The following is a 27,945-nucleotide window of genomic DNA, read 5'->3' as shown; positions in this document are numbered from 1 at the left end:
TCGGAAGAGCACACACACACACACACGCAACCACACTCATTCACACAAACAAACATACACACACACACTTCATATCAGCGCTTCAAGACACAACCGCGCGCGCGCAATAATCACCTTGAATCCGATCGAGTTCAGCATGGTAACGACGTCAGTTTTGCGCGGCCCAATGTGGCGCGAGGCAAAGTCCGGCTTGTTCGGGAACAGCTCCTCCACCGTGGCAAGATAGCGCTGGAGCTGCAGGCTGGCGGTGGCCAACCGGGGTGCCAGCAGACCGCCGATGCGGCTGTAGCCCTGCCGCAGCTGCTGCCTGCTCAGAACGATTGTGCGCTGCATTGTGGTATTTGCGGGATGGAACGTTCTTGTACGTCTTGAAGTGGTAGTACCCGGGTTTTAGTGAGATGCTGCTTCCGTTGTGTCTAGAGTGCTTATCGCATTGCACAATAACACCAGCACCTTTGCACCAACAGTTGCAAATGTTGAGGTATAGTCGCACAATTTCTTTCACCCTTTCTTAAAGGAGGCTCGTCTTTTCATCACACCACTGCTGCGTAAGCCAACCACAAACGCAAAACGACACCCTGGAGTGCCGGTCCGGACCGCCTAATCGAACGTACTGAGCACGCATCCGGCCATCGGAGGCAGCTTATATACCGGATGCGTGGCTTATCAATGGAGCAGGAAAACACGACCCGACACGATCACTTCGACCGATCAGCTCCGAATGATTAAAGCGGCTCGAGATGGGGAACGTTCCAGGTCTGCAGGCTGGGTCCGGGTCCGCAGATTGTTGTGACCGTCGGGGAGTAACCGAAAAATCGGCACGGCCGCGGGACTACGGTACGACTACAGTGTGTAGTACTAGTAGCGGCCGCGGCATGATAAGCCAAATCATCCCCTACGCGGATGATAGATGACGTTTACTCCCGGGGCGTGTTACGGCGTATCACGTGACTTTGCCATCGCCTGGGAAAGGGAAGCTGGATGGGTGGGGAAAGAATTGCCGTGTCGTTTCGGAAAAAAAAGGTCAAATGATTTGGAGTGTCGGGTTATCAGGACAGTTGTTCCGGCCCAACGGCTCAATCACACATTTGGATGCGATGATTTTTTTTCCCCTTTTTTGCTTTCTTTCTTTAGTACACCGAGAGAGAGAGAGAGATAGAGAGATGCGAGAAATGCAATAGACTCTCTTACACACACACACACATTTCGTCAGTTTTTCGTGTATATTTTCTCTAGTATTGGTATTCGTTCCCGTCAATGAATGTGTCGTTTTGCCTGTCTGGTTTGTTCTTCTATTCTTCCTTGGGGGGATCCACCTCCGAAGGCAGAACAATCAGACAGGCGCCAACGCAACAGCTGACTGACCTCTTCTTACATATTTGTTTGTTTGTTTGTTTCAATTCATATATGCCCGCAAAACCTGCCCTCGTTTCCTTTGCTTAGTGGAAAGGGGGGAAAAGGAGAATGGGGACAATAATACATCCGTTTTGCTTATGCGTTTGCTTTCGCCTCCGGTCCGCCGATAATATCAAATGTAACCCAATAACTATACAAGTACAATGTCGAATATATGATACAATCAACGTGCGATAAACAACCGATGTGTAGGGCAAGGATGGCGGGAGATGAGCGAACGAACGATATAGGTAACAACAATGTTGGTGATGGTGATCATGATGGTGGTGCGCACACTGTGCTTATGTCCGCAAGTTTCCGGATGCCGATGCGATCGGGGGAAAAAGCGGAAAAACGGAAAACATTTCAAACGATCGCAGAAAGGTTTTGCTTTTTTATAGTTAATCTCAATATTTTCTCCTTCTTCCTGATTTTACCCTCAGCGTTCTGATACTGCTAGTTTTACTGAACAAAAAGAGCAACCCTGCAACGTATCTGCCTGCAAAGCCTTTTTTTCTCGTTGCAGTAGCTGTACTGGATTGGATGTAACCTTTCTGCTAATAATGTAAGTTGATTTTCCGTTCGTCGTCTGTCGCTCATAAAGCTCACCCAACGCTCTAAGTATCTCCTGTGCCACTTTTAGTGCCTTTCGTGCCCATTACACAACCATTCATATCTAATGTAGATAGTCAGAGGGTGTAGTTACTAGAAGCATAAGCGCTCACCGCTCCACAACACGCCACTTACTTCTGATTGCAGGCGTTTTGGATAAGGGTGCGGTGCCGTGAGACTTGAGGCCCCGTCCACCACTACGGGGAAACCTGGGAAGCTATCTCACTAACGATAACACTTTGATTCGTTGACCTCTGCCTCTTATACAAGCGCAATGAAGAGAGGTGTAATGATCTGGTGACATCTGGCTAAATCTCGTACTCACTGCCTCTGAAGAATTGGGTTGTGGACTTTCCGTGCATTTTCTTTTTTCTTTTTTTTTTGTTTCGGTTGGTTCTATACACAATGAGTTATCACAGAAATTGTGGATCAAACAGAGCGAGCGAGAGAAAGAGCGTGAGAGAGCGCGTGAGAGTGATGCTAACGATCGTCGTTGTGTTCAGTCCGTTAGTGTAGGGACTTGTTGTTCGGCGAGGCGGCCAAACTGCCCAGGCTGAGCGCACCGCCACCACCGTCCTGCTTAAAGTCGAGACTGCTGTACTTGGTGGGCGATGGCGAGAGGGCACTGCTGATGGGGAAGCTGGCCGCGATCGCGGAGATCCGCTCGTAGTCGAACCGCATCAGTATGTTCTCGCAGCTCTTGATGTGCGAGTGCGCGTCTGGGTCGTGGTAGGCGGTTGCGCTGCGCAGCGTACCAGCCTGGTAGCGGCCAATCTGCACCGAGCTGGTAGGGGACAGGGCGACCGGTTGGTTCGGATGGTACGGGGGTGAGTTCTCGGCCGAGCGGGTCGTCCGCCCGGACGCTACCGGGGTGGCCGGCTTGAGCGACTCCAGGTAGGCTTTGGTAATGATCGGCGACGATGGCGACTTGTCGAAGCGCGAGGGCGACGAGGGATGAGGCCCGAGGGCGAGCGTGTACCGATCGTGCGAGGTGCTCTTGAGCGTGGTCGGCCGCGCGTTCGCCGGTTCCGGGGGCAGCTTGCGGGAGGGCGACACGAGCCGGGGCGTTATCGGCGGTGAGTGGCTGTAGTACGAGGCGTACGTGTACGTTTTGGGCGATTCCCGCTCGACCGACTGATTGTCGGACGAGTAGTCGCTGCTGTGGTCTTTGCGCGCGCGATTGTTGCTGCCGGAGACGCTCTTGCCGTCCGCGTCGCGCTCCTTGTCCTTGCGCCGGCGGGGCGAGTACTCTTTGCGCTTGCGCGGCCGGCTCGGCCGATTGCAGGACGTTGGGCGGCAGGAGCGCGCCTCGTGGTGAGTGGTCGAGTAGTCGTGCACCATGACGAGCGGCGGCTCGGTGCCGAGCGGGCCGGACGAGCGGCGCGTTGGGCTGAGCGGGGGCGCCGGGTGCTGAGCGTCGAACTGTTTGAGCGATTTCTCCAGATTGTCGATCGTGTCGTTGATCCGGTCGGACTGTATGTCCGACTCGTAGTCGCAGTAGTTGTCGATCGTTTTGATCGAGTTCTCGATCGACGACAGCGTCGCGAGCATGTTCGCGTTCGAGCGCTTCAGATAGTCGATCGTCTTGATCGTGGTGATGTAGTCGTCGCCCAGCTTGATCTTCCCGTCCTCGATGCCCCGGATCAGCTCGTCCGTTTTGCAGGTGCGCACCTCGTCCGGCAGCTGGATCGTGCGCAGCATCTGCTCCTGCACCTGGCGCACGATCGCCGTCTCGTCCAGGGACGAGAGGCTCTCGCTGCGGATCGATTCGCACGACCGGCTCAGCATCCGCTCGGTGCAGCCGTTTTCGGGCCGCAGCAGCTCGTCCAGCTCGTGGCGACTTTTGCGCTTTTCCGCCGTGCTTTCGGCCGCCGCCTTGAAGCGGGCCAGCTGCTCGTCCGTCTTCTTGATCAGCTCCTCCGTTTTGAGGCTGATCGTGGGGGCGGGGTCGGTGGCGCTGTGGTCGGTCGCGCTGTCCAGCTTGAAGCGCGTCGGGGATTTGCGGGCCAGTGCGAGGCGCGAAATTTGCTCCTCCGATTTCTTCAACACCTCCTCCGTTTTGCTCGACGCCACCGTGGCGGACAGTGTGGTGGTGGAGGCGGTAGTGGTGGCTAGCGGGGTGCTTTCGCCTAGCTTCATGTCGATCAGCGACAGGCGCTTCTCCAGCTTGTCTATCATCTTTTTGTCGTGGGTGCGGAAGCGCGCCAACTGTTCCTCCGTTTTCTTGATCAATTCCTCCGTTTTCGACGATACGGCCCTCGTATCGATCGCATTAAAGCTTAGGTTCAGTGGTGCCGTCGGCGAGACGGGATCTACAGGGTCCGGTTCCTTCACGACCGTCGGTAGCGGTGGTTGTGGCACAATCGAGGCCGGCGTCGACTCAACAATGGCGCCCTTGGCCGGTTCCGCCGTCACTTTCTCCTCTTCCGGCGTTATGATCTCGCGGAAGTTGTCCTTCCGCACGTAGTACGTCGGTTCGGGCGGTGCAAACCGTGCCAGCTGCTCCTCGGTACGCTGGATGAGCAGATCCGTCTTGGATTTTATGTCCTCGCCGGCGAACATCGGTACATCGGTCTCCCCCTGAGTACTGGGAACGGTGGACTCACACTCAAACTTTAGCCGAAAGGGCGAGAGCAGCGGTTTGTCCGGTTCCGCACGCTCCAACAGCTCGTCCACCACGCTGTGCGTGAGCTTCAGGTCGGGCGAGTGCTCGCCGTGCTGCAAACTCGGCAGCTGCTCGATCGTGCGGATGAGCATCTCCGTCTCGTCCTCCTTGATCAGCTGATCCGTCCGCTGCTCGTCCTGGTCGCGCGTTTTGCGCACTATTCGCCCTAAGATGAGCGAGTTCTCTTTGATGATCTCCAGCATTTTGTCGCTCTTCAGTGGATTGCTGTCGATCGCTACCAGACCCTCCGAGGCGGACCGTTTCGTGATGTCCTCCGGCGGCAGATCCTCCCCCTTGATCGGGTCGTCCATCGAGAAGGATTTCTCCTTCAGGAACTTGACCCGGTTGGCCAGGTAGCGCTCGATGTCTTCCGGGCTTTCGCCGGGCGCCGTTTCGTCCTGCGGCGTCGGTGTGCAGAGCGCATCGGCAATCTGGTACTTGGGCTGCTGTTTCGGCTGGGACGATTCGCGCTCGACGACCGCCGCCAGATCGACGCTGGGCGGCAGGAGCGGACTGTCGTGCTGCAGCGTGCTCTTGATCGGCAGCTCCAGCACAAAGGACGACGACATGGACGAGCGGTTCGAGACGTTGGTGAAGCTGTAGTTGTCCAGCTTGGAGGTAGCGTCGCTCCGATCCAGCACACTCTCCGCGGTGGTGACGAGCGATTCGCTCACCCGCCGCTCCTTGATTACGTGCAGGTCGAGCTTGCTGGGCCGCTCGGCCGCATTGATCCGCTCGAACAGCTCGTTCGTGACGCCCTCGTCGCTGACCTTGAACGCAGCCGGTTCGGCATCGACCCGAGCGACCTCCACCATCGGGGTGGGGCTTTTCGTCACGTCCACGGTGACGGTATTGTCGGTCGGTATGTTGGCCAGATAGTCGGAGTAGTCCATCAGCGAGGAGGGCGTCTTGAGCGGGCTGATGGTGGACATGCTGACGTACTTGGTGATGTCGGGAATGGGCGACAGTTGGCTCGTGCTGGTGATCGCCACCGAGAGCGAATGATCTTCCGGTTCGGGTTGGATCGGTCGACTAGTAGGGGACAGCTTGTCTGGCGCTGTTCGCGGTGGCGGTTCCACCACCACGTCCGACAGAGGACTTAGCAGCTCACCCACCAGCTGTGGATCGACCTCGGACGCTCGGCTAAGCTCCTCGTCCTCACCGTACGACGACGGTTCCTCCTTAATGTCGGTCAGCTCACTGTCGCTCGGCACGATCACCACCAGCCGCTCCTCGTCAGGCACTTCCCGGATGATGGACTCGGGCGTGATGCGCCGCTTCATCGGCGAAGCCTCCAGGGAGGACGCACTGAGCGGCTGATTGTCGTCGTCGCACAGGGACGTGCTGGTGCTGGACTCACCGTCCGACTCCTCGCTGTAGGAGGAGGATTCGCTGCGCCGCTTGAGCGCACCGCCGGTTCGCGCACTGGACGAACCGTCGCCCCCGCTGCTGCCCGTTTCCGACAGGTTGCTGATGGCGGAGGACGCACTCGCCGACTTCTTCAGCTTGGGCGAACTGTCCGGCTTGGAGCCTTCGTCCGGCGGCTTTTTGGTGGCCCCGTCTTTCGGGAGATCCTTCCACTTGAGACTGTTGCGGCGCTGCTTCGTCTCGTCCATATCCTTCCAGTGGAGCGTCTCGACCGGTTTCGGCGACCGGGACGGGCCGGTGGACTGTTTGCCGGACTGTTTGGAGGAGGATTTCGAGCCGGAGCGTACGGGCGGCACTGCCCCCTGGGGCGGTCCGAGCCGCTTGCCTTTGGCACTGAGCAGAGCGTTCTTGCCGACGAGCAGCTGGTTCACCTGCAGCGTCCCAGCGTTCGGCGAGGGGTTGGCCGGTTGGCGGGCGACGGCCGCCGTAAGGATGATATGTGCCTGCCGCTGCCGTTCGCGCAACTTGTCGTACTGCTTCTTCAGCAGGGAGATGTCCAGGTTCATCTTTTCCTTGCCCTCGGCGCGGGCAAAGTTGGGCGGGATGCCGAGCGAGGCCCGCCGACCGGACCGTAAACCCCAGGCCGTTGCCGTTACCGCCAGCCGGGAGTCTTCGTCCGATTCGCCCTCGTCGTCGGAGTAGAAAATCCTGGAAATTGGTGGATAAAGTGAGTGTTAGTAACGCCTTCATCTGGCGAAGTGTCGGGGAGTGCAAACTTACTTCAAGTTGGAAGTGTCCTTCAGCTGGGTAATACTGTTGAGGTGTTTATCCCGCAGCCTCTGCAGGTCCGCTATTGGTCCAATGTCCACGACCCGCTGTATCAGTGCGTTCGAGTCGACCAGACTGCCGTTGACAAGCTCGGACGAGAGTGCACCCATCTTGCAGTAGAAATCGTCCGCCGTTTTGGTGGCGAGGATTTTGCTGCAAAAGAAAAGGTTCGATTGTCAAGTAGAGCCTGGGTAGAGCCTTCAATGCACTATCACACTACCTTTCCAGTATGCCCCAGATCGCTAGGGCCGTGCGCAGCAGCACATCGCTACCCTCGATCAGTATCAGATCCCAGACGCGCAGCACCAGCGGTATCGGCAGGCAGGTGCAGAACAGCGTCAGAAACCATTGCATCGTGAACACATTGGTCAGTGGTGGCTCGAACGCTCCCTCCGGTCCCTGCAGCTTCTGGAGGTGGCGGGCCAGCTTGGGCAGCCGCGTCCCGAGCAGATCGCGAAACACGGCCATGTCCGCCTGCAGCCCACCGAGCGAACCGCAGAAGTAGCCCGCCGGCAGCAGACCCTCGATCAGCAGTATCATCACTTTGATCGAGTCCGATTCGCTCTTGTCCATCACCTGCAGGATCAGTGCGCCGAGCATGTTAAAGCCCTGGCAGTAGCCCACCTCCGGGTTGAAGCGCGAGTAGCCGAGCAGGACGCGCTTCAGCTTGCCCTGGTTGATCGTGCCGGACGGGCCGGAGCAAAGGCTCGACCCGGTCCGGTGCAGATCCTTCACGATCTGTATGCCCAGCTCCTCGTCGTCCTCGTCCGACTGCTCGCTGAGACACCTGGCCGACTCTTCCTCCCAGTTGAGCGAGCGCGTCTTTAGGTACCGGTCGGCTAGCGCCATCCAGAGCTGTTTTGGGATGGGAGGAAAATTGAAGATCAATTGTTAGAGGTAAGCCCCGCCCAACAAGCGATGCGTCCCCGTTACCTTTCGCCGAAATTCCGAGGGCATGCCGCCCGGCAGCCGGGCCACCATCTTCATCGCGTGCAGCCATTGGTTAAAGTCGGACTGCGTGTCCGGGACGCCCATCTTCTTGCTGATGTTGTAGTCGGAGCTCGAGGCCGACGGTGGGGGCGGCGGGGGAGGTGGTGGTGGTGATAAAGCATTGAATCGCATCTCTTCCGATTCTGCAAACGAAACGTTAGTGTAAAGCAGGGAGTTTGGAATAGGAATATAGTTCCAAAAAACTTCGTTTTTAGGTGCACTAGTGTCAGATTTGGGTTATTAACTGAAGCGAATTTGAACGAATGAAACGAACGAACAGAGTAAGAAATATTAAAATGCATGCAATAAACGAACTTCTGGCTACAGGAAAAAACTGGGGGGAAATGGGCACTGAGGGCACTGAAGCTGAGAAATGAAGAATCACAAAAATCACTGGAAATTGCTCGCACGAAACAACTTTTCCTTCCTGAATGAAGCTAAACTTTTTCTCCAAGATCTTTTGGCCGTAAGCTCTGTCTGGTCAGGAAGCTTAGCCAATCGGGCTGAATAAAAACTAACAATTTAACCACTCAACAAGCATAAGCACCTAATCTTTCACCTGTCTGACACGGCCGGTTTATCTCAGCATTACTGCGAGCCGTTAGGGAAATTAGAGTTGGGCGAAGATTACTTCTTCACCGCTGATGGAAAGTTGTGTTAGAGATGTGGTGAGAAAGTTGTTCATCACATTTTGCTGCATCGTAAGTCGCTGGAAGTCTGTTTACCGAGCCGCTTTAATCCGCCCCGATAATCCGTACCTACCGGATTGAGTTGTAAGCGAGTCAGCAATGATAACAACTCAAACCAAGACACACACACAAACACAAAAGATGCTAACTGCACTGCAGATATTAACTAGCGCCGATAAACAATCTCTTCCCTCCCTCAATCTTTACGAAAATCCACCCAAGAAACCAGTTGGTGGATTAGCAGCTAGGTGGAGGAGAGTAAAAAAAGTCCGAAACAAGTCACACGATTGCTTCACGATGGATGATAATCGAGCTCGTTTGTCGGAAATCCGGAACGGAATCTGATGTCGGCACAATGGAGAAGGAGGCGAAAGTAAACAACCACAGGCACAGGCACAGACACATTTTACACAGGCACGGGGACAAACTGTTTCTGGGGAAAGAAAGCACGAAGTGGCGCCGTTTTTCGCGACTTTTGCCTCATTTCCCTTGAACCACCTGTTGTTTGGTGGCCTCTTGGTTGGTGGCTGACTGGTGGTCGGTTCGAACGAACGGACGGACCCGTTTTTATGTGCGAATGATGAGGAAATAAAATTTGCCTTCCAAGTGCAAAAATCAACGAACGCGGGGACTGCGCCCAAGGACCGACCAAGGAAGCAAAAGCCAACGGTGCAAATTGAGATTAATGTTGCGCCAGGGAGGGTAGCGAGGGAAAGAGCAGCTGCCCGTTGGAAGCTTCCGAGGGAAGGACAAATTCATTAGAAAGTCGTTCGAGGGCATTGTGGAATGGAAAAAACATTAAAAATAGCGCTATCATGGTTCGCCGCTTCTAAACGAGGAGAAAAGGGCCATGGCCTGTCAACGCTGGACGCCAGACAGCTTAGGGCGCGACGTGCGATTAACATGCTGTACATGCTTCCTGATGAGTTTATTTTAAAACGATGGATTACACGTTTTATTAAGCTTGCTATTTAGTTTGATTCTATTTTCGAGCGCCCCTCGAAGCTTTCGTGCACGGCTGTGGGATTAGGATGCAGCGATTGAATTGCCAACAAACGGAGGATAGGTAAAGCTTCCGCTCTTTTTCTTCTTCTTTCTTTTGGCACCAGTCTACCATCAACCATCCCCAAAAAACAGGGTCCTTGAATGACTAATCTCGTATTTCTCCTCGCACGCTTGCCAGGAAAATATTCATTTCCATCCGATTAAGTATTCATTTTCGGCTGCCCCGTTTTGTTGGGCGTTGGGAACCTGTCAATAATGGTGAAGGACGAAAATAGACGTCGTTTCCCCGATACTGTGGCACCGTATGCGGGGGGCCCATTTTCGGTTGTATGGTGAAAGTGTTAAAGATAACGGCAACTGACACTCTGGAAAACTTAAGAGAGACAGAGAGAGAGAGAGAGGATTTGAAAGCAGAAAATATTGATACCGACGTCACCATCGCCAACCTATCAACAAAAGCTCGTGCTGATAAAGAGCTGGCCCCAGGAGAAGGCAAAGAAGCAGGGAGCGCGTGCCCAACGGAAAAGCGCCCACTCACAAGACGGCAAGCAGGCGGCAAAGTGAAACGGAAGCAACTAGTTCATTTGTTGCACGTTTTGCCGCTTTTCGTAGGCTTTTTTTTTTTGAATGCCCTTGCAGCCGACGATGAGCCTCCCGTTGGCGGTGCCAAAAGGGTGCAGAGTGCGAAAAAGGGGCCAACGCAAAAGAGAAACCGTGTCTGCACGAGCCTTGTGTGTGAAGTGCACCAGGGGTAGGGCTACTTTTGCGCATCACCACCGCAGACACTGTCCGGTCAAGGTGGGGTGGGTGGATGCATTTTTTTGTTTGTGTTTGTTTCTACTTTGTTCACAGGCGCGACCCTACCGCGCTTATCCATCTACATGTTTTCTAATTTAGTCGGCTCTCAAGTCTCATAAACAGCACAAAAGCAGCGGAAAGTAAGTATGGCTGGTGTTGATGTTGTTGTTGTAGCTTTTTTTGCTGCTGCTGTTGTTTGAACAGCATACAGCAGCAAACAATACACTCGTCCGAGTCGTACTTGAACTCGGAGCAGCCTGCATGAACGACCGGGTGAGCTTTTTATGGTTCGCATTGCGTGAAAAAAGCATGCTGTTGTTTGGTTGCATGGACTTTTCCGCTTCCGTCGCTGGAAAATTGTTGGATGGTTTTGGTCGACGCACAACAAGTCCTGCTGAGTGGGGTGCGGTTTTGTGGTGGCTAGGGTCAGTGAGTAACATTGAAGTAACGTTTCACAATTACTATTATTAGCTTTGATGTGCGCCTACTTTTATAAGCAGTTCGAACAGAATACTTTTTAAAATTAATGAATGGTGTATTTTAAAGTACGAGTTGGACAGTCGATACACTTTAAATCGAGCTTTTGGACTTACTTCTCAGAGTACTTTGTTGATATATTTAAGGCAAATCTTTTAATAGAACTGATTTAAGCGTAAACCATTAAGAGGCGAAACGAAATACTGAAATATCGAAGTCTCTGAGAAAAGAGTGTAAGCTATTGCATTTCATTGTAAAGGCACACATTTGATTATAGTGGTGTTGTTACGCCTGGTAACAATCTGTTTATTTTGGAAGCTGGTTAGACTTTTTTGTTACTGGCTCTCGGTTTTTGCGCACAGTTAAAAAAATAGTTTTTCTTCTTTCAATGTAAACAGATTGTTACCGGGCGTACCAACATTCAAAAAATACGTGCGAACATTTCTTTCTAAAACTACAATTCATGCAAATAGTTATCGCGATGAATCAACGCGGTTTTAATTGTGGTGGCTGCGAGCGGCATATTACTGTGAATGATATGGTTCTGTGCAATAAGAGCAAAATGAGGTACCACGGATGTGTTGGCGTCACTACAATGACAAAATATCGGGCATTGTGTTGCGATGCGTGTGTGATAAAGGTGTCAAAGCGCGAAGCTAAGGAGACGGGTTACCCAATGACCTCTCAGGAAGCCAACGCGAAGACGAGGAAGCCTGCAGATAGTTGTGACGGCGATAATAGGGCCAAAGAAGCAGTATCTAGCGAGGGCGAAACCTCGGCCAACAAGCTGTCCACAAGAGAAGAAGTGCCCATGATGATCCACGCTGCAAGGATGACATCTACCACGAACGCATCAAAAAGGGCGTCAACTAAAAGCACAATACAAGCTGCACTTACACGACTTGCAAAAGTGCAGCATCTAGAACGAGAAATGGCCTTGAAGAAGTTCGAACTCAAAATGGCCAATCCGAAGCTCGAGCAAGAAAAGATTCGGCTTCAATACGAGTAAGAACGAGAATTGATTCGATTTTCGGTGAAGAAAACATTCACAGATCAGACGAATTGCAAGCAGCTGCAGCAGCAGCAACATTAACCGCACCAACATCAGCCGCAGCAACAGCAGCCGCAGCATCATCAGCAGCATCAGTAGCAGTAGCAGCATCAGCAGCCGTGTGATGTAGCTACAAATGAAAGTGCATGCATCAAATCGAGGATTCCTTTGGCAGTGGCAGTCAGGGAAGAAACAATCCTTCCTGAGCTTGATGCGGAGGATCGGCGATCTTCCAAATCACATAATAACGCACTCCTGCACGATGCGTCGAGAACGTGGGTACCGAGAGAACCATTTGGTGTAGAGTCTGTCACACCTTTGCTACATGGACAACAAACTGTCAACACCCTCGACGACGGATCAGCATCAGCTCTTCTGCTATCAGAACTGGTACGAGGCGCCGGAGTAACCGGTAAACCAGAACCATTGCACAATGGGCAGTTTAGAACAAATTGCGGGATAAAATTATTTTCGCAGAAATTGTTAGTTTTTATCATTTGTAGTAGAGTATTATGATAGTAAATAACATTTTATTTGTAGTTCGCATCCATACCACCAGGTGGCGCTACATAAAATAGTGTTTTAATGGATTTTTGCTTAGTTTTATTAATTTTGTGTGTTTTTTTCTTGTATTATTTGTTGCTAATAGTATAAACCATTTTAAAATATACTGTAATGTTCCATAATGAAGATTAAATAAATAATAATAATAATAATTTATAAACAAAACATAATAATTTTGAATAAAATAATTTTTTCTGCTTTGTATAGGACAATTGTAGCTAATTCTCGTCACTTTTACTCACAGGTAGTACAAATATTAAAAATTTACATACACAACTTAGGTGGATGCTATTACAAGCTCCTGACGTCTAGTTCACTTTTCTAAAGACATGAATAAAGGCATTTAAATAATTAGATAGAGCAGGTGCATTGAAATAAAGTACTTCCCAAATTCATAATGAAAAGCAGCACATATTGTTTGTCTTTGAATATTCATCCAATACTTTTCCAAGTGCTGTACTGCCTTCAGAAGGGGTAATAAAACTAAAAATCCTTCTTGGTTTTACAACTATCTGAAAAAATCAAAATTGCACGATAGCTACAAACTAAGTATTTACTTCATTTGTAAAGTTAAACCCTGTCTTTGTTTTAGTGCGTGTAGCTACTGATATTGAACTGGTTAACGAATCAGAGAAATACAGCTCATTATACAAAATGTCCTTCTGGATGCATTTTCTTTCTTGCAAAATATTCTTTGTAGCATCTCCCCTCTATCCTTATATTTAGTTTGTCATGAGTTTTGGGAGTTTCTTCTCCCAAAACGCCAATAGATGCTACTGCATTCATAACGTTTTCCTGTTATGCGTATAATTTAAGAATTACTTTCCTTATATCCTTCTGTAATCTGCAGTAGGACCAAAAGGTATTTGGTTCTGATTTGCTTCATTATGTTTAATGATAAAGTTAGGTTAGAATAGAAATTTACATATAAGATAAGTACATGAGCTGAAACTAAGATACAAAGCTTCGTAATTGAAATGAAAGTTGATCAAAAGCACGTAGAATATATTTTTGTAGAATACACGAAATACGCTACACTAGGCACCTATGGAGCCGCCTAGTTACGCATGTGTCTGTTTTTAGAAAAAGTTGATGTGAAAAAACTTCAATAAAATTCGCGTTCGCAAACTTTCGCAGAATATTTCTTCACAGATTGATAGCATATATATTACACTATGATGTGACATATATGAGACAACGCCACTCTACGCCACTTCCATAATGGCATCAAGTCAAAACTTAAAATGAAGAAAATTTTCGGGAATTTTTTTCAGTTATTATCGTATATTTTTGCATTAAATTAACTTAGCTCAAAAATTTTCATGTGTTAAAAAGCTGACTAAATATCCTTTATAAAATGTCTAAATTTATCAAAATCGGTTCATATTTGAAAAAGTTACAAAGGTTTAAAGTTTTCCAAAAAAGTGAAGATTTTTCTGCGTTTTTTTAACAAATCTCGACTTTGAGAGGTGTTTTCTAGAGAACCAGAACAGATAAAGAGCTCATATTTGGAATTTTTCTTAGTTTAACCCTTAGTATTAAAACCTATTATTTGGAATTGCGCTATGACAAAGTTGATTTTTTGAATTTCATCCCGGCAAATGCCCATTGTGCATTGGAGAGGAGCTGCACAGTTGATTCGACACGGCATACAACAAAACGGAGTAGCAAACTTACATTGAAAGAAGAAAGACTATTTTTTGAATTGTGCGGCGAAAACCCTATACGCGAGAGCCAGTTACAAGAGCGTCTGCAAAGCTACCAAAATAAACGGATTGTTACCAGGCGTAACAACTAGTGGCACACATGCGATTCACAGATGGTGATCGCAATTCCTTTAAAACAAAACGGAGCTGGAGTGCTAATGCAGTTAGCCCTGCTTTCGTCATAGTTGATCGTTGGTCGTACTTCTTTGGATATATGAAAAATGCAGACGAAACTCCTGCAAACAGTACTGATTTTGTTCGTAATTTGTAAGAATAGATTCATTGAAATGAACTATAATAAATTTAAATTGTTGATTCAATGAGGGGTAGAAGAAATGGTTTGTACTACGATACTGATATGTAAAGAATCTTATAGGACTTTTTTTTAACTGTACAAAAAGCTCTATAAATATGATAAGCTTAGAATAAAGTGTTGCATATTTCAGAATTACGCAACTTAGCAACAGGTATATCAACCTGTTGGGTAATCAGAAATTCTGTACATGTGATGTGTATAGCAAAGGAAGCGTTTTGTTGAAATAAACGAAATTTAATTATAAAGGGGTAAAAAAATACAGTATGAAAATAAATTAGGTAAAAACTATGAACTCGAACAAAGTTAAATAAGCTATCAGGCAAACCTTACTTTACCGGGAGTCTACGTCAATCGGGATAACCATATGATGTGTCTATTTCTATTATCATCACAATTTATTATTCACTCCAAAATCACAATGTCTAACACGCTTAACCCTAATACTGTCCGTAACAAACTATCTAGCGGAACAATTAATGCTACCAAGCGTGTTAACGCGTGAAAGCGGTGTAACCGGTGTATCTATGTGGAAGCCCTTTGTCACACATGTCACACACCCGACGGCACCGATTTGAATAAATTAATTTAGCACGATCGCTCCCAATTGCTCGCACCCGGTGGTGAAATTTATGTATCGCACCAATTCACGATCGATTATGGGAAGTGATAAATATGCAATTCGACTAAACAAAAAAAAAAACAAAAAAAAAAGAAATGAAATAAAAGCAAAAAGAACGTACATGCTCGCTCTCTCTCAAACAATGTAACCGTTCAAACCGCTTATGAATCAATGAACACGACTTCCGCCCTTCGGCGTGTCCTTCGGCGGTTCCGGCATGCCGCTCCATTCAACAACATCCTGCCGACCGACGATTTCCGTCGGCGTCCGTCACCGTGCTATTGATTCATAAAAAACTAAACTCATGCAATAAAACCACCACCATAAGCGCCCGGGTATGTGGATGAAGAAGGCAAGCAGAACCGGGAAGCACTAAAGTAGTAACAAGCAAACCGGAGTGTGTGTGTGCGAAGGGGCCAACGGTGAAGGGCGCAGCCTTCGGACACCAGAGCGAATGTGTGGGGAGTCCAGCACACACCTAAACACGGTGGGTGGACAGCGTTTGGGGCCTCTGTATCGTTCGGAATGTACCTTGATAGCAGCTGACGATCGGGCTAGTGCTGGCGGCGGTCGGGGTAGTTGTCGCCGGAGCCGCACTGCTGCCGACCGCTGAGGAAGCCCCCGTACCGCCGACGGTAAGGTTCTTAATCGAGCTGAAGAGAAAACTCATGTCAAGAGGCTAGCCCGAACCGGGCTGGGGCAAGCTGCGGCGGAAGACCTCGGTACGGGGCGCGTGGCACTCGGTGGCACTGGCGGTACGGGTGGTCGCTGACGGTGCGGCTCCGTTCGGCTGTTGCGTGGGTATGGCAATTGGTCCTTAGCTGCGGAGCACCATCATAAATCATGGCGCTCGTAAATTCCATGCTACACCATCGGGCGGCAGGGAGCGGTGGAATTTGCACTACACTCTCAGTACACACACGGGAGACACAGCACAAACGCACGTAGCACGCACAATCGTCTAGGGTCAGTCCTTGATTTTGTGGCTGGTCGTGCTGATGACGACGACCACGACGACGACGACGACGACGACGCTCTCCGCTGCTAGGCCACTAGAAATTTGACCGAACGTGCCCGGTAGCTAAGGTTGGTATTAAAAGCAAAGTGGTTAATGAACGACGGTCAGTCAAGACGCCGGAGCTGCCTATCTTTCGGCCAAGTGACGCTTTATCAGGAGCAAAGTTTGGAGCTTGCACGGAGACCGGCACAGGCAGGATCGATTCCTGTCGTCGTAAAAAGCTCATCAAGCATAAATGCAAGCATCAGGAGGAGCTCCATCTTGCCGGATGGGACGAAGATGATGACGATGATGATGATGACGATGAGCTGGATGACGATCGAACGCTTGACTGTGATGGGTTGGATATGGAGTTATGGCTATGGGATTGATATGTGTGGATTCGGTGAAGCGGTAATTTAATTTTCGTTTATGATCCATCGATTGACGTAATACCGAGTGCGTTCGAGCTAGGAGCCTCCCTCGTTTCACCGGAAAAAACTGGATTGTAATGTACGTTTATAAATGGATTACAGAAAACCATATACATTCCGAGATTGAGAAAATTTTAATCATGCTCCTTTTAGTGCGCAAGTGGTAAGCGTGCGAATTATATTGTTCTTGGATGATATCTCACAAAACACCCATCAACATATAAATATGGTTAGTTCCCAAACGAGTTTGGTATTTGTTCGTCGCAGGCCAAGGCATTAAAATCTAATCATGAACACATCGTAAAAATTTGCGAGGAGTAAAATGTACGATAATTATGATATCTGTTTTGTTTCTAATTTGGTGTTGAGGAATAGTTGAGGAATTGAACATTCTTTTTGCTGGTAAATATAACATTATATTGCGATAAAATTTTGTGCAATCTAATAAAAAAAAGGCTAGATTTAGATATCTGCCTGAAATAAGTAACTCATGCTAGCTATTCCACCAGCTACGAAAAACCTTGTCGAGGAACTTCATTAAAGTGCCACATCACTTAGAAATTATTAATATTAGATGATTTATAACTCCAGCACATTCTTCCATTTAGAAAACCAACAGACGGCTGACGGTTACTGGTTAATTTGATTTTCATACAATATTACAGATATTGTCTCAGCTTGGAGCAGGAAGATTCCTAAATGATATAGTTAATTAGGAAACTATCGATTATGTTTTAAAGATGTAGTCATTTCAGAATCTCAGATTTGGTATCTTGTCCTTGTGTGGTACTTGATCATCAAATGGGCCTTAAGATGTTATTGGTTTTAATTTGTTCGTTGAAATAATTCAGTTAAAAAAAACAAGCTGAAATATTATCCAGAAACTGTAAAACAAAGATGGACGTTTAAATGTATGATATAAAGCCCTCTCTTTCTCCCTTATCACTCTTTCTCGTTCACGGTAGCTCACTCGTCTGCGTTAAAAATAATCAAAATTGGTTATTCTCAGAAGGACCATCCACACGGTCCCACCACATAGCGAACTAAAACCTTTCAGTGAGAGATTTTTGTTAGCTTAAAATATTAAGCAGCGGGTGGCTTTTGACCCAACGAAGGTTGAAATTGTGGGACAACTTCAAAAGGCGTCCTACAACACCCGTGCGAAACCTATTCGCTAATGAATGCCTTGTTAGTATGGGCGTTTATGATGTCAAAATCACTTGGAGGCTATTTTACTCGGACCAGTACTATACACTGGGTGCGAGTGGTTGGTTTATCTCGTTTGCGCAAGGTTTCAATGTACAAGAAAGTCTCAAAACAATGCCTCTAGGGTTGTCCACGAATCTAGGTTTGTCTTTTCGATGGTGGGATGGTATGGTATGGGTCTTGCAAAGCATTCCAAACCGGGATAGCATACCGGAATGGTTGTCATACTTCAGGGCTAACCTGTCTTGCCTAATCCAACTTCTTGGAACAAAACACTTAAAGGCAAATTAAAGTAAAGTAAACCCTAGAATCATTGAAATTACAATTTAACTTAATGATCTAAATATTCAGGAGCGTTCAATTGAAAACTCATTGCTTATCTCATGACTGTACAATCAATTCAAGCCTGTATTACGGTGCAAAGATGCCTTTTTCCCAAGTCTTTGTCCTTTTTCCGTCGAAAGTATGATAGAAACACATGCGCACCATCCATCACAAAAGACTCCGTGGCCTTTGCATACACGATCAAAGCAAACAAGCGAAGGTTACTTTCACCTTTTCACAATATTACGTTTCACAAATCATGCCCCTCGCTCTCTCCTTTTCCGCATTGTACTCCCTTTCCATCAGTGGATTTTGTTAGCCAGCTTGCCAGTTCTAGTGCTTCCTTCATCATATCATCTTCGTCCACGTGCTGTGGCATTGTAAAATTTCAACTTATTCCACCACAAAAACGGACCCACACACAAAAAACAACAGCTTGGAAACGGATCGTTTGCTTGTTATTTGAGTTGGTTGGTGTTTGGATTTGTGTTGCTGTTTTTTCTCCATATATTGTTAGACGTCACCGAACCTAAAACCACAATGCAGCGGCATCATGTAGACTCCACTCGTTACCTGTTTCCCTTGCACTCCTGCTGACAAGGCGTGCCATTTACATGCCAACGACCGAAAGATGATGAACCGCAACAACACGACGACGACGAGGAGGAGGACGGGGACGTATGTTGGCCAGTTGGTATTACCACCGGTCTGCAAAAGACATCCTTTCCGGTGGTGGTTACTGTGTAGGCTGGTTCGCTGTAGTGTAGTTAGGTCGTTATTTTCCTTATCATAGTTACGCCATCCGGTGCGCGTCGCATTTACGCCCACTTCGCCGTTGGACGCTCGAGCCGGGGCGACGACGCGAAGGGCAATTTTGATCATGATGGAAAACATAATTTCTCTCCCAGGACCCATTCCGTTCCGGCTAGGCAAGGTTTGGCTGGAAGTTCATTTCTTTCTCTGCAATCGAACCACAGAAAAACATGGTACGAGACGAGAGACACGAGCTAGCGCCTCCATTTCCTACGCATCCGTACGTTCGATGTAAAATTCCAAAACCCACACGATTGATGACGTCGTAGCGACTCGCTTGCCATTCTCATGCTCAACCATATGCTCTGGTTTGGTCCGTTATTTGCTTCCTACTGCAGGTGGCGTGTACATGCCCGCCTAACAATCTGTTAATGGCAACTAGGGCGGGGATAAGCTCAGCTTTCGTTGGAAAACAACAGCGAAAAAAGCGAAGAAAATCACACATTCACTTGTAAGTGAGGTAAAAACACAACACGATAAGAGGTGGGAGTACAAACCGCACGAAGATGGTAGGAAAATGGCTGACTGCTGGAGCACAATGCTTTTTAAAGGATGCTTTGAAAGGGCATTCGGCTTTCAATTGATTCGTCGAATACACTTGCGTGTGTCAAAAACATTGATTGGATACCCTGACTACGGGCCCACACATGGGCATAATTAGTAAATGTGTGTGTGTGTGTGTGTTGGCTGAGATTGTTGGTTTCAAAGAACTGTGCATTAATTTCCTTTTGTTGCGCTTGTAATAAATTCCGTTTGTTCATATGACGGAAGGGAACGCCTTCCGTAAAAGATTCACAATTTTCTACAGTTGTTTGTTTTACAATGTGATGACTGATTGTATGGGATTTGTTTAAAAAAGGTATTTATAAAACTTTTGGAACAAATATATTGTGCATAAAACGATACGTAAAAGTGCGTATGCAGAATTCTGATATATTAATCAAATAACTCTTGAGGAACTGTATATAACATTCTAATAAAGTTTATTTAGGTCAGCTCACGAATTAATTTAAATGAAATTTGGCTGCCGACTAGTTAATGATTTATTTGATTATATTTATTTAATGTTTTTTTACAATAAAACGCCGATGTATTGGAAACTGGCGATATTGAATGGCAAATTCCTCGGATATCTTGAAAATATTTGCCTTAGAATCAGCTGGAGAGCGGGGAACAGATCGATAAACTGCCAACCGTAGAACAATCTGCCGAATGTTAGCAAATTTCCCGAGTTGAAATGAAGACGCTGGGTCAATTGCTCTCGCACAAATAAGACAAATAACGTCCGTTTTTATTGCATTTTTATACAATTGCGAAGAATACAAAAAGAGAATATTTCAAATCAAGTAAAGCGACAATTGATTGTAGTTTAATTGTTCAATTGTTATACTATTAATTAGAAAATGTGTGAGTCATAAGATGTAAGATGTCTAATTGAACCATCTAATAAAAGGAATACTTCTATTTTTAATGTCCTTTCAATTTTCTAAGCGCTGCTCATAATGATCTCAGCCGTATCACATCAAACACGTGACCAATTGAACGTCGATAATCCGGTGTCATTTCACCAGTTTTTGTTGAATTTCCTCCACTCTCTCTGTGCGCTAATGCGCTAGCTCGCGTGCCGATGTGGATCAATAGTGTGCTTTCGATTAACGAAGGTTTTTTCCCCTGATCAGATTGCGATTGTTGAACCAGTGCATGCGAACCATTAGACGCACCAGGGGGTCAAACAAAAACTCAGAGCATAGATATCGGAGGGAAGATAGAATACAAAATTAATGTGCTTGGAAGTTTATCGCGCATGTTGTTTATATTACCCGTCCTCCCCGTGGCTGATAGGCTGAAAGAAATCAACAACATTAAGGGAGAAAGGAAAGGTCAGACCGGGTCAGGTCGGGTGAAGTATTTTCATGTGGATGAATATTTAACGTGTGGAAAGGTCACGTTCGTGAGAGTAAGTAAGTCCGTGCTTGAGAGCTGCCGGGTTTAACGTAACATTTCCCCGCTGACGCGCGCCGGTCGGGGCGGAAAATCAACAGCTTCATCCAAGTGGAAAGGTGGCGAAACACGTGGGCGGTTAAACTGTCGTTCCATTACGCGTTGATCGGAGAATGAGTCCGACCGAAGAAGAAGCAGAAGAAGACAAAAAGGGAAGGCAGACGGTAATTAAACATCCTCTGAGGCGACAGCCGCATCGAGCGAACGTTTTTATCGAGAATTGCGTTGCTCAGCCGGTACGTTTGTCAAGTACCATACCGTTTCGAGGAAAGCTTCTGGCCGGTGGAGACGCGCGAGCAATGCGAGTCTATGTTAATGCCAATACCACAGCACAAGGTGTAACAGCACTTAGAAAAATAATCCCCGAACAGAGACGGTACAACAGAAAACACAACCCATTAGCAATAGCCTACGCTTTCTATTCCATGCATTTCAGTGCCTCGCTACCGAGCAAGGCAATTCGTGCCCGTGTTCGGATTTTCCGGTTCCGGGTAGATTTTCCCCATCCTTCATACGAATTCTATTTCGGTGCGAGATCACACACACATACATACTGTGTGCTCTCGCGATCTGTAATCGATGCGGTGAATTCAATTAAAAACGATACCACACTCATACAGGTGCAAACCGGAGGCAGTACGGTGATTGCGTCTGTGCGGCAATCCGTTGCACAGGTCGGGGTAGTCTGTGGGGGGGCATTCATCGGAAGCGGAAGGGAGCTGAGGATCGTGGTGCCACGGGTGCCAAATGGAAACTAGGGCGAATGATAGCAGAAAGGATATTGGCACTGGAAATTAGAATTCAATGAAAGTGGTGACTGCAGCAATGTGCAATCGTGTACCTGTATTGGCGGGCGTGTTGGAAAGTTGTACCGAATCGGCCCTTTCAATCAGTTACGGTTGAATTTGTTTGTATGTTTTGTGTGGAGAAAATTTTACGGATCGAGTTCGTAGAAATGGAACTGTTATTAAATTAATTGTCTGTATAATACCAATCAGCTAATGAAACCCTTTTCGATGAAACGGGGTTTGAAGTATTAAAAAAGTGACAATGCATTATGTTTTGTTAAAACCAACAAAAGATGGAATTCGTATTCAATCGTCTGTAGGAACTACGCATTCAGAAAAATTCAGAGACAATGTTTAAATATGTTATTTAGTAGGGAGTCCAAACCACAAAGACTTTTGTAAGATGCGAGTTTCCTTAGTTAAAAATTTAACTTTACATCCAAAGATAATGCTGCTTATTTAGATGAGCTGGGATAAACATAGATATTCGATAATGGGTTATCATTACTTTTTTTCTAAAACGTTTCTTTACCAGATCAATTTTAATCTATGGAGCGTAGTATTTGGGATGAGAGTTTCGGGTAATAATCGGGCACTTCTTCTATTTAGCGTAACGATCTACACGTATATGCCAGCCTATGCCTTTCGAGACTTGTTCGTTCGAAGGCAGTCAGCTTGCTACGTCAGTCCTTGCTATATGGGGACGGCTTGCATTAGGCTTAAACCTATTACAGGCATAAGACATACGAGTCGACAACTGTACTATGGGACCTCCTCTGCACCATATATAATGTTCATATATTACTCATATCCCCGACACTATACCCTGCTAAACGTGGGTAATTGTTTCCAACAACTGCCCGCCTCATTTTAGTTTGTGCTGCTCCGGTTACATGATATGCATTAAATATCGATTTTTTCCAGCAGTTATTTAGTTTAGTTTTCTCACTCAATTATTACGCACTGTGTAAAAATTACGCACACACTGTGCAAAATGAGATTTTTAAAATCATTTAAACTGTAAATTTTGACTGAAATATAGAAAACATAGTTTAGCTCTCACGACTTATTGTAAATAAATGCCTATTTTAATCAACTGTTCAATGATTAGATCAAATAAAGTGCTTCGATTCTATTTCATTGTACACCCCTAGTAGCCTTATTTAATCTGACAAGATTTTTTTGTTTATCATTATCGTTTTCAATTTGTTTGGATGAATTTAAGAGAGATTTAAGATAGTTTCTATCTTACATCGAACTCCCTGATAAGGTTGCGAATGAAATATCCTTGAGTGCTAAAATATCTAAAATATATCTTAAAATATACAATAGTTTCGTTGAATTCTCTTGGTACCGTATTGTCTAATATGAACGTACTGATCAACTTGAAAAAGTCTAAGAATCCATCAATTATGTGAGTGGAACGTTAAAAGAGCGTTTGCAATAATGAATTCATAGGATTACTCCTAAAATTAACTCTGAATCACTAATAACGTATAAATCAGTTCTGAAATATTTAGTGTGCTTTTTTCAAAGCCTGTTATCTACTTTATCACTTTCAGCATGTATCTTCTATTAGCACTCAATATCTAACATGATCCTGTCGGTTCATCAAAAGTGTGATGCGCAACACGCTTCATACGAATTCAATGTACCTATCGTACCAGTACCAGTACCATTCCCATGCATCACAGGAAGTACGATATGAACACCGAACAGCTCGAAAAAGCTGGGCCAAAGCTGGGATCCTGACCTGGAGCGGGGTATAGTGCACCAGAGACACGTTCTCAATTTTCCACCGATGGCAAAACATTCTATCACTGCCGGTCAATAAAGCGAAGGTGCCACGCTTTACCAGCCGATCGGAAAGTCAGGCACAGGTCAGACAAGGGTCAGCAAACATTATAATAGAATGAGAGAAAGAGAGAAAGAGAAGAAGAGAGAGTAAGAGAGAGAAAGAAAAAAAAAATAACACAAACCACCCGTCACCCGTAGGCCACGGCACACAAAACCACTGCAACGGGCAGCTGCAGTTGGCACGTTTGGTTTTTATCGCTCGGTGTGCGCTTTGACGCTTCCGTTTTGGAAAGCGGACTGCGGTGGAGAGGGAAATAATTGCAACTAGCGGGACGAGAGTTTGTTCCGCGTACCGTCGCCCGACCCCGTGGTGGACAATCCGGTGAATCATCTGGGTCATCGTTTCGAGCGCCAATGGTAGACAATGAGGCAGACACACGGTATGCCATGTTGTCTAGGCTGCTGCTGCTGCTGCTGCTGGCGGATACGAAGCCTGTTTCGCCGTTCCGGGGTAGAGAGTATCGATTTTTTCTCCCTAGCAATGCCGCATTCTAGGCTCTCCGTCTCGAGGATTTTGGCTTTTCCGAGTGGTGGTGATCTCTCAAGATGCGGCAGAACAGACCCGAGCTAGCAGGGTGTATGTTCAGCTGCTGGTAGATCGGGAAAACCCGGGAAGGGGGTCCATTTTTCGCAGTCGTTTACAGGAAAGATAACTGCCAACGGGCAAGCAATTTACTCAAGCCTCAAGGACAGTGTTGTCCAACGGAGGCTTGGCTTGCATAGAATTGTGTGGTATCACCGGGTTGGAAAAGTGAGCAACTGTTATTAATTGTGTGGTGCTGCACGATTACCCCTTTTAATTTAATGCCATCGTTACGTGCTTGATAAGAAAGGCACAGGTGGATCAAACGCTTTTCCCCGAAACATGGAAAGTAATGAGCTGTTGAAGGTGCTCAGAAGGATTGTGTTACAATCTTTGCTATGTAACAGTACACCCAATTTACGAACGTAGAAGATACGTATTAGGGGGACACACAAATCCTGGTTCCGAAACCAGGAAGAGATGAGGTAACAAAATTCACGTGTAACAAAATAACATATGGGGTTTCAATCCAATCATCTTGATGCATAGGAGGTTTTTTAATTCTCCGAATATTATTAATTATAAAGTCTCAAATAAATATCATTTATGATATTGATCTTGATTTTTTATCGTTAAGCGTATTATTTTTTTCTAACAAAGCTTCTTCAGAAGTAAGAAAACATACAAACATTGACTTGAGGGTAATAATAATAATAATACAACCGAGTATGACCGGTATAAGGCACAATAGCAAGGGGAAGAGAATTATACCAATTGTTAGCACAATAAGTAGGCTTACAAAACAAAACAAAAATAATAATAAACAAATAAATAAATTAATAATTAATAATACTGATTACAATATGATGCATCAAATAATAAAGGTTTTTTTTCAATTCCACCAACAGTCACACTAGTAAACAGCGATAACGTTACCGCATTTACCCAAAGCCCTTGAAACACAGATAGGGAAACCATAAATAGTACCGATTGTACCGAAAATGTACCCTACAATCGCTGGCATCGTAGGCTCGAGCGGACCAAATGAACGAAACATGAGTTGGCAAACGAATCGAAATGTGTGTGCATGAGTGAAAATGTGCGGTGGGTAGTAAAGTACGTGCGTCTGTGCAAATGAGTACAATCCAAAAAAATACTACTACCATTCATAATCGTTGCCCGTGTGTCCGATTTCGCCCACGTTTACGTATTAACTGCGCCGTTTTCAGCTGCCCGTGTCCAGGAGTTCGGCAATTCGCAGGGACAATGGTGCGACCCAAAAGCGACCACCACCACTACCGATAGAGGCGGGCCGGAGGCGTGAGAGCGATTTATCACCCTGACAAACGACGCAGATGACGAAGGGCTGATGATGATGATGAGTCTTGATGATGAACTTATTTCTGGATGAAGATGAATGCTCGCTGCACGCGACGCGACTGTGCAACAAATCCGGAAACCCCGTACTATCGCTCTTTGCCGCTCACGACGGAAGCGGACTTGGAACGCACAACACTTCTAAGATCGGTAACGGTGGTGTGTGGTTAGCGCACGGTAACATCATAACTGCAAAGCAGAACGGCACCTTCTACTGCTGGCAGGATGCTGCATAACGCTCACCACGCTGTTTCGTTGCACAGGAAACACACTCTCCAAGCACACCGCACGCTTTTGCATCGACATCCGATTGCCAGTACGTTCATCGTGGAATCAAAGCAGACGGAGGAGGCTCCATTTGCTTCCTTCCTTCATTGTCGCTCCTTCTCACACTCACACAAACTTTAACTTAGAATTGTGCACTACCACCCCCGCTTTTGTAATACTTCCGCTGCACTCAAGAGCAAAAACGCAAAGCAAAAGAATGCCACTTTACCCAAAAACAAAAAAAGCCACACTGCACAGACTGGACGGAGATGTGTGTCGTCGCTTTTCCTTAACGTTTTTCACTGCGATGTCAACCCATCTTGCGGTATGATTCACTGCTCACTTCCATCGGCTCACTGGTACCACTGCACTGTACGGCTCCTCTGTGTTGGTTGTGTTCTCCTCCCCCCACTCATCACTGTGGCGAATGGGCCATCGCAACAAAGGCGATTTTCGATTCGATTTTAAGCTACAAACGGCTCTACTTACAGCACCACAGAAGCACACAGGAGCGCAGCGTTCACAATTACGTACACACAAGTTCTAATTAGCAACAAACAGTAAGTATTCCTTTGCACCAACACGCACGGCTCAGGCAGTGGAAAGCGTTTCGATCAACTTCGAAATAATTTTGACAACACACCGCCGTCTAAGAATGTTTTCGTGTTTTCTCACCCTCGTTTCTCTTGAACGGTGGCAAAGAGAGGGAGAGAGACACACACAGTCGAGAGAGAGACACCGCAAAAGAGCGAAAGTGTTCTGTTTATCACTAACACACGCGCAAACACACACACAAACACAGGAGGCTCTGATGTTCTGTATCTTGATAGGTAGCGTACTTCGACGCGATGACTGGAAAGTGACCACGTTGCCTGCCGATGGAGACGCCCCGTCGTTGGTTTGTGGTGGAGTTTTCTCGGTGAGGCACCACTCAAGCCCACCCGTGCGGAGTGGGACCCTCTCCAAGCTCGGCTTCCTCGCGGGGAGTTTTAAAGGATTAGAGGGGTTTCTTTTTTCCTTCCTTCCCTTGCCTTCAAAGGAACTCGATAGTGCTGCTGGAGGTTTCCCATTCGTTCTTCCCAAGGAATTTTGTACAATTCATTGGTAGTAACTGAGTTTGGCAGTTTGATTACGACTGCACGCCACCTCACGGTATCTGCAATCTGCGGCGCGTACGATCGATAAAGCTTCTTCTCGCTGTTAAATTAAGGCTCCACTTGAACACTTCCCGATGAGGGGACTGCACTAATTGTTAGTAAGTAAGAACACCCAGCTTTAGCGCTTTATTTCACTCTCAATTCCACCTGCTCCGAATGACGCTGCAGGAAAACTCACGATATGTGTTTGTGTGTGCGTGTGTGCACTAGTTATGTAGCGTATAATTGAACGAATTGTTTCCCTTTTTCTTCCAGCTTTACAAGCACACAAAGAGGGGTTGCCGCCGTGTCGCACTCCACCTGTAACGTTTAGAGCACTTCGATCTGCTTCGATGTGATTACGAGCTGTCTTCCCAATTCCTTCAGAAACGGGAACTCCTCTTGCTGTTCGTAAGAGGGGAGGGGGCGGCGAGATATGGTCAGCGAACGACCACCGTTTTTTTTGGCGTAAGCTCCGCTACGCTCGATGCATCTGCGCGACCAACAAAAACGACACTGACTGGGAATGCTGGCTTTGAGGTGAGGTCGTGAAAATTCGTTTGCCCTTTTGCCGAGTGTGTGTGCGTGTGTTGCTTTTTTTCTCACGCACCATGAGGGACGATGTTCTCACTGACAGCACTGCGAGCCCGTACATAGAACCAATGGTTCGCATGCTGCTCGCTATCATATGGTACCCGTTCGGGTCGGTTGAAGTTGCTCAGGAGAGTGGTTCGGCATTTTCACCATTGCTTTCGGAATGCATGTGGTAGGCTCATGCGCACTTCTGCCTCTGGTGGGAATGTAATGTTTGTATGGGAATTGATAAGACTCTCTCCCCGACACTCGGAGCAGTTACGGTGTCGTGATAAGCTGTGGCGTTTTTTTTTCTTCTATTCTCGTCTGCTTGTGTGGTTGTGAGCCCAATCTGACAGCTTGTCATATGATTGCCGTATTGTATCCATCATGGTGGGGAGGACAAAGCGGGACCTCGTAAATCGTTTGCTGGCCTTGTTTCGCCTGCAGAGCGTGGAAAATGTGTCACGAAGCGAACGCAAATAGTGTACGGTTCGTCCTGCGAAACGGAAGACGGAGAAAATGAAGCATTGAATCGGTTTCACAGGGTGTCGCGTGAAAGATGC

The 27,945-nt window shown here is 47.0% G+C and overlaps 2 protein-coding genes across 4 annotated transcripts in view; both read right to left on the bottom strand.

The window, feature by feature from the left end:
• The window catches only part of LOC120949153 (glycine dehydrogenase (decarboxylating), mitochondrial), a 6,009-nt gene extending 5,379 nt beyond the window's left edge, over window positions 1-630 (bottom strand). Inside the window, exon 1 of the mRNA XM_040366211.2 lies at window positions 115-630. Within this exon, the coding sequence (XP_040222145.2) occupies window positions 115-333 (219 nt within the window). The 5' untranslated portion in view covers window positions 334-630. The remainder of the gene's footprint in view (window positions 1-114) is intronic.
• On the bottom strand, window positions 419-27,945 carry LOC120950172 (uncharacterized). 3 transcript variants are annotated; one of them, XM_040367984.2, is made up of 6 exons: window positions 25,190-27,945; window positions 15,615-16,164; window positions 7,802-8,001; window positions 7,089-7,723; window positions 6,821-7,021; window positions 419-6,748 (listed from the first exon to the last, which is right to left on the bottom strand). In XM_040367984.2, the coding sequence occupies exons 2-6, from the start codon at window positions 15,751-15,753 to the stop codon at window positions 2,515-2,517; spliced, it is 5,409 nt and encodes a 1,802-aa protein (XP_040223918.2). In that variant the 5' UTR covers window positions 15,754-16,164; window positions 25,190-27,945; the 3' UTR covers window positions 419-2,514. The 3 variants fall into 3 exon arrangements, with proteins under 3 accessions (XP_040223918.2, XP_040223919.2, XP_040223920.2); XM_040367985.2 differs by having other exon boundaries at window positions 27,128-27,945; XM_040367986.2 differs by lacking the exon at window positions 15,615-16,164 and having other exon boundaries at window positions 25,190-27,944.

This window comes from Anopheles coluzzii, chromosome 2, assembly GCF_943734685.1.
Source record: "Anopheles coluzzii chromosome 2, AcolN3, whole genome shotgun sequence".
Classification (NCBI taxonomy): domain Eukaryota; kingdom Metazoa; phylum Arthropoda; class Insecta; order Diptera; family Culicidae; genus Anopheles; species Anopheles coluzzii.
Note: the sequence above shows the minus strand (reverse complement) of the source record. Positions and strands in the feature narration are given on the sequence as shown.